The sequence below is a fragment of the Paroedura picta genome, chromosome 14, assembly GCF_049243985.1.
Source record: "Paroedura picta isolate Pp20150507F chromosome 14, Ppicta_v3.0, whole genome shotgun sequence".
NCBI lineage: Eukaryota > Metazoa > Chordata > Lepidosauria > Squamata > Gekkonidae > Paroedura > Paroedura picta.
In genome coordinates, this window is record NC_135382.1 from 38179246 (window position 1) to 38185903 (window position 6658).

Sequence of the window (6658 nt, forward strand, 5' to 3'; positions counted from 1 at the left end):
TGGTCAGTAGTGATTGGAGTGGCTATGCAAACTAAAAGAGCATCTTTTGGCGGAAACTACCATCCCAGAGTCTGACCCTGTTCTTTGACTACTTCACACGCTCTCGCAGAAAAGATAAGGGCGAGATTTAATGGAATCTCAGATTAGCTTCCTTTCTTAACTGGGTTTCTCTCTCACACACAAATGTATTTTCTGTAGCAGTGGCGGCTGCAGTTCATTGAAATTCAAGCTTAATATTTATGTTATCTGTCCCAAAGTCACTAAACGAACTCCCAAAATGTTTGGATGGATGATAACTCAGAGATGGATCACAGTGGCCTTTCGCCCAGGCTGTCTGTTTTGTAAAACCTGACGGCTAATGTTGTAGTCACCATACCAATGCATGACACACTGACAGATTGTAGAACACTGAGTTTTATTCTTGTGCCCGTTTCCACAAAATTATATCATGCACATATGACAAATCTGTTGCTCAGGCTGATAGAAATTTTAGCCACCCATGTGAAAAGAATTACAAAAAGAACTAACACAAAACCTCGTATAAGGAAGGGGCTTTTTGTTCTTCCAAATGTGATTTCACAAAAATCCATTCAAATGTTAGTGCTTTACTTGAACTCCATTAAAACAGTGTTTTTAATAATTGAAGCATATAGCATGTGCCCATTCAAAAGAAGGGTGTGAAATCCACAAATATGCAACAAACCAGAAAAGAAATCCAGCTATACAAGGTACATTAGGAACGCGTGATCTACAGCAGTAGAAAAATGCTCTTACACACGGTAGTTGAAAAATCAAAGCCAAACAAACGCCGTCTTGAAATCCCTGTAAGCTGAGAAAAAATTTCTCTTTCCGACTCCCCGTCCAAGATTATTGGCAAGCTGTCAATGAAAATAAAAGATAAAGGTGTTGTTTGACTGGTTGTTCTGGGAAACTACCTGTGTTTACACTCAAATACAAGTAGACCAAACATTTTTCAGTATGCTGTTTGTAACATGGGAAGAGAGCACTTTCAGATTTGACACATTAATAGAGAAATGTAATTATTTAGAGTAAAAAAAAAAAAACACCAAGAAAAATCTGATGAGAAAGTCCACCTGAAGGAGTCTCAAAACGGCTTACGACCGCCTTCCCTTCACCTCTCTACAACAGGCACCCTGTGAGGTAGGTGGGGCTGAGAGAGCACTATCAGGACTGTCACTAGCCCGAGGTCACCAAGCTGCCTGCATGTGGAGGAGCAGGGAATCAAACCCAGCTCACCAGATTAGAAGCCGTTTTGCAGGTCCCCCTTTTATCTTCTGGAAAGATATGCACGTCTATTTTTGCTTGTCCTCCAACGACAAGCAAAAGTAGTTGAAAAAAGGGAAAGAAAGAGATGGTGGTGCTAATGGAACAGCCCACCCTGGAACTGCATGCAACACCCCCCGCTTCCCCCGAAAATGAACAAGGCCTCGACCGTTCTGTTTTGCCCGTACCCTAGCAGCCACGATTCAGGACTGGCCATCCCTGCCCACTTTGGTCTGCAGACATCAAATCGTTTCAAAGTTGCTCTCACTTGAAGTCTTGTTTGCAGCAGCTTTGCTCTCGCCTTCCAGCTCCTCCACTCCGGCTTGAGTCATGAGATCTGCTATGTTCTTCTCCAGGTCATCGATGCGACAGCTCATGTCGTCGAGTGACCCCCCGTTAAGGAAAGGCAAGCAGAAGAAAAGCAACTTCCCAGGGCCACAAACTGGCACAGGAGTGCTGGAATCTGAAGCTAGCAAAATCAGCCAGTGAATTCTACTCTTAATGCTCAAGATCAGGACAAAAAATAGGTAATGCTTTAATAGAGCACTGACTGAAATATAATACTAATAATAAAGGTTCACTAAAGCTCTAAATGAGCTACTGTAGCGCCTCACAAGACTAAGCCATCAACCAGGAAATCCACCCCCACCAGTTCAGTTCTCACTCTAACCAAGTCATTATTTTGTCTCAGCTCCCCAAATGGGGATAACAACACGGACTTACTTGCACAGTGTACTAGAAATGCACGAGGTGGTGAGAACTTCCCATTGTCTGCCCAAACGAAAATCAAAAGAGACTTCCAGAAACTAAAATAAAAAGTCCAAGCTCATATTGAAAATATTGCAATCGTCTTAATGTACTACCGGACTTCTATTTGGTTACACCACAGCATCACGGCTGCATCTTTGCAATGAGAAGGGAAGACAGAGAACCTGCACTGTATCTAGGGTGTCCTGCTTGGTGCAGGGGGTTGGACTGGATGGCCCAGGAGGTCCCTTCCAACTCTATGATTCTATAGGGAAAGTTCTGATGCCGGGGTCCAGGCTGCCAAACAGACCTTTCCAAGTGAGGCTACTTTCAGCTGGTAACAAAAATTTCAACATATCAGAGGAAGGAGAGCTGATTTTTTGGAGCTCACTTTTTATTACCTGAAAGAGGCTTAAAGCAGCTTATAATCGCCTTTCCTCTCCCCACAAAAGACACTATGTGAGGTAGGTGGAGCTGAGGGAGCTCTGAGGGAACTTACTGGCTTGCATGTGGAGGAGTTGGGAATTGAACCAGGTTCTCCAGATTGGAGGCCATCGCTCTGATCCACTGCACTGAGCTTGTTCACATGCCAAATCCAAGACAAGAAGTAAGAGGTCAACTTTGGGAGCAAAATACTTAGGATGTCAGAAGTTGGGGGGGGGGGAGGAATGGAGCGACACTTCCGCACAGGAAGGCCAAAGGATATTCCTGCCAATGATCTGGTCAGACATGGTCTGAAACTTGTCCTGCATCTGTTGCAGCAGAGTTTGCACCTGATGGGGAAAGAAGATTTGCTTGACACGGCCACACAGTTAACTTAAACGGTAGGTATCTTGTTCAGAGTGAGTCTAACACTGGGAATTTTAGGACATGCACAAGAAACCTAGAGTTAAACTTTGTTCTTCTTAAAGGTGTCCCTGGACACGAAAGCTCATATCCAGAATTAAGCTTTGGTTGCCTTAAAGGTGCTACCAGACTCTGTTCTAGACCAGGGGTAGTCAAACTGCGGCCCTGGCATTCGCTGGCAGGGGCTCATGGGAATTGTAGTCCACGGACATCTGGAGGGCCGCAGCTTGACTAACCCTGCTCTAGACCAACATGGCAACCCACATGAATCTACCTACTGGAAATGTTAATCCTTCCCATTTAAAAGCCCCAAGAACTTTGATCAATATCAGGCTTAAGGTCAGAGGCCAAAGAAAAAGAGCTGGAAGCAAATGCAATAACAAACTATAAGTATTAAGAAATAAGAAATATTAGGGGGGGGATAGAAGCTGTGTTTTCTCCCCCCCCCCACCGCCAATGCCCAATTGGGGGCACCAAGACAAGCTAAGACGGGCCCCGCCCGTCCCCATGGCAACCACGTCCTCCCGCCTCACTGCCCCGCCCCGTCTCCATAGCAACCGCCGCCTCGGGCGCCTCTTCCCGCCACGAAGCCTCCCTCCTCCTCCTCCTCCTCCTCCTCCTCCTCGCCGCTCCCATCTCCATGGCAACTAAGGCCCTGCCCCTCCCCATCGCGCCTCAGGTCTCCTGCCAGCCCCGAATGTCTCCATAGCAACGGCCTCTCTCTCCCATCAGCCCCCGCGGCTGCCCCCCCCCCGGCCCACCGAGGCCGCCTCACCACAGCGGTGAGGTCCTGAACGGTCTTGGGGTCCGTCTCGGCCATCCTGGTTCGCTTCGGCGCCAGCTCCCCCTCGGTCGGCTGAGATCAGGCCCGTCTCCGAAGCACTTCCGGGCCACGCCCGGTGATTTCCTCCTACCCGGCAGGCGAAATCTCGCGAGAGATACCGGAGCGCGTCTTCGGAGCGTGACGCTATCGGAAGAGCAAAGCCTTCTGGGAAACGTAGTTCCTAAAAGGGGCCGTTCCGTTCTGTTCCTCAAGGCTGGAATCCCGCGTGGCCTGTGACCGTGCAGCTCTAGGCCATGGCGTCTCTATGGTGAGACGTCGCCTGCCCCCTCTATGGCAATTGCTCCTAATGAAAGGCACGCCGGAAAAGGCGAGGGCGCAGCAGCAGCGGTAAAACTACAATTCCCATGAGCGCCTGCCAAGTGGCCATGCTGGCAAGGGCTCATGGGAATTGAAGTCCATGGCATCTGGAGTTTGGCAGCCTTTTTCTCCAGGACAAGGGTAGTCAAACTGCGGTCCTCCAGATGTCCATGGACTACAATTCCCAGAAGCCCCTGCCAGCAAATGCTGGCAGGGGCTTCTGGGTATTGTAGTCCATGGACATCTGGAGGGCCGCAGTTCGACTACCCATGCTCTAGGGCAATGGATCTCTGTCTGCTGGAAGCCAGCTGTAATCCCAGGAGATCTCCAGCCACCATCTGGGGATAGATTCAAGCGGGCAGCCGTGTTGGTACGAAGTAGCAAAACACAATTGACCCTCCAAGAACAGCAAAGATTTATTCAAGGCGTGGGCTTGTGTGTGCATGCCTGCAGCCAACAAATGGGAAGGAGACAAGCAGTTTAGCCTGTGCTTCTGAGAGGGTGGTCTTCATCCAGGGCCCTACAAGGCATTTTTCCTAAGAAGGGTTGCCATCTTTGGCTTGGGCAATTCCAGGAGGTTCCTGATTCAGGAGGATAGTGTTGGAGAATGGAGGACACTCCAGGACATCAGGTTCATGTAAACTCAATGGTATATCACAGAGTCCCTCTGAAGTTACCTTTTCCTCCAGAAGAACTGACATTTGTAGTCTGGAAATAATGTATTATTGGGGGGAGGGGGACTCCAGGTTCCACCTAGAGGTTGGCAGCCTGTAGCCTAAGTTTGGTGGACAAAGAAGGTTGTGCCCAACTTTACTTTTCAGGGCAGTGCCTGTAAGAGTCAAATAGGTAGTTACCTACCTATTTAGTTATTCTCATTAAATGCTACATGCAAAATATATATTATACGTTTCTTGAGGAGGGCCCTCAAATCATGCTTTGCCCCATGCTCCAGATTACCTTTCTGCAGCCAAGAGAACCAGGGCATGCTCCTACCTTTTTCTGCAGGTTTTTAAAGAGGCAACATTCAAAATTCATAACAGGGCACCCCAAAACCAATAATTCGGTCAACAGCAACATCCTTACACCATCCCTCAAATACATCATGCCTGATGCAATGCCATAGAGTTGCCAACTCCATGCTTGGAAGTTCCTGGCGATTTGGGGACAGAAACAGATAAGGGCAGAGCTGCAGGAGGGGAAATAACCCAGTCCTTCCATTTATAACACCAGGATGTGGTTTTCCTTTGAAATTTTTATTTTGTCTTGAAAAAGTGTCAGGTTTGCAAAATTGCACTGCAGTTGCCTTTGAAGGGAAAACCTCTTCTGGGCTGGATAAGTCCCTGAACCCAGGGAATGAGGTTGCTTCTCAAGGTTACAGCTCTCTTACTGCAGCAAAGTTTTATTGCGTCTTTTTTCTGCCAGTGATTCGCCCGGCCAACTTCTTTCCTCAGCCTGCCTCTTGATCTCCTTGATTCCCCATCCTTCTGCTTAAAACCTAATTGCCACTTGTCTTATATTGATCCCTCTAATACAATTTGCTTCATTGGGCTGCAGCCGTGCTCCGTCAGTCTATGCCACACTTTAACCTATTATATCTTGTTTCCGCTTAATTGCACCTACTGAATAATAGGCCGGGGAAGCAGCTGGTGAGATTTAGTATTCAGCAAAAGACATGTGGCTCTCCGGATTCACAGGAACAAATTTTCCGGGACTCTACATCCGGGAGCAGTAAATGACAGTCAGGGCTCAGATGACTTAATTTTGGTTAAGCAGAGGAAGTGATCAGAATGTCGGTCCATCCAGCCACCTGCCGTCTGCTTGCAGGGTCGGAGGAAGAGAAGGCTTCTTCCTGAGCCCTGCTATTGGAGAGCCTTAACCAGAGATGTCAGGGACTGAACCCAAGCTAGGGGTACCAGGAACGGAAGCCTGGATAGGGAACCAACCTTCAGAGAGGAGCTGGGGTTCCCCCCGGAATGTCTACCCATCTGCAGCCAAGAACATAAGAAAAGCCATGTTAGATTGGCGATACTGGGGAAAGCTTCCGTACTTCCAAATCAAATTATATTTTTCTTACATTTCACCCCCTGCTTTTCACTGGCAGTCAGAGGTACAGCGCTGTGTGGCTTAATAATGCCATACTAATGACTGGAATACTGGTAACTCAGTGGAGCACTAGGATCATTATTATTAGTGGATTCACTCCCACACAAAGTGTTGTGTTGCAGCTACAATATCAGATTGAAATATGGGAGACCCAGATTCAAATCCCCACTCTGCCATGTCGGAAGGGCAAGATGGAGGACTAGACTGGATGGACCACTGGTCTGACCCAGCGGGGTGCTTACATTCTCACACATAAAGCCTAGAATGACCTTTTCTCGCCTGGGAGGTCTGGGAATGGAACCCGCGTAGGGCAGGGTACAGAGCTACAAAGTCCACCCCCTAAAGCTGTTGTTTTTCTCCAGCAAAACTAATCTCTGTTGTCTAAAACATCTGCGGAAATGCCTGGAACCTGCCAAACCCTGAAATCATCAAGCTGGGGACAGTATGAACAGGGGATGACTGTCAGGGGGCTGTTTGCCAGAATACTTAATCTGATTCTTAATGCTATGAAAATGTTTTCTGTTAAGTGCCACATTG

The 6658-nt window shown here is 47.8% G+C and overlaps 1 protein-coding gene across 2 annotated transcripts; it reads right to left on the reverse strand.

The window, feature by feature from the left end:
* Positions 1-396: 396 nt before the first annotated feature.
* Positions 397-3805, reverse strand: HSBP1 (heat shock factor binding protein 1). 2 transcript variants are annotated; one of them, XR_013226542.1, is made up of 4 exons: positions 3653-3805; positions 2738-2804; positions 1473-1669; positions 397-878 (listed from the first exon to the last, which is right to left on the reverse strand). XR_013226542.1 is itself a non-coding variant. In XM_077310197.1 (4 exons), exons 1-4 carry the CDS (start codon positions 3695-3697, stop codon positions 868-870), a joined length of 240 nt encoding a protein of 79 aa, XP_077166312.1. In that variant the 5' UTR covers positions 3698-3805; the 3' UTR covers positions 397-867. The 2 variants fall into 2 exon arrangements, 1 of the variants encoding a protein (XP_077166312.1); XM_077310197.1 differs by having other exon boundaries at positions 1553-1669.
* Positions 3806-6658: the final 2853 nt, after the last annotated feature.

Coding starts and splice junctions, on each gene's coding strand:
- HSBP1 (XM_077310197.1), bottom strand. CDS start 3,697: ATGGCCGAGACGGACCCCAAGACCGTTCAGGACCTCACCGCTGTG. Junction 2,805..3,652: donor TTCAGGACCTCACCGCTGTG/GTGAGGCGGCCT, acceptor TTTCCCCATCAG/GTGCAAACTCTGCTGCAACA. Junction 1,670..2,737: donor TGACCAGATCATTGGCAGGA/ATATCCTTTGGC, acceptor ACGGGGGGTCAC/TCGACGACATGAGCTGTCGC.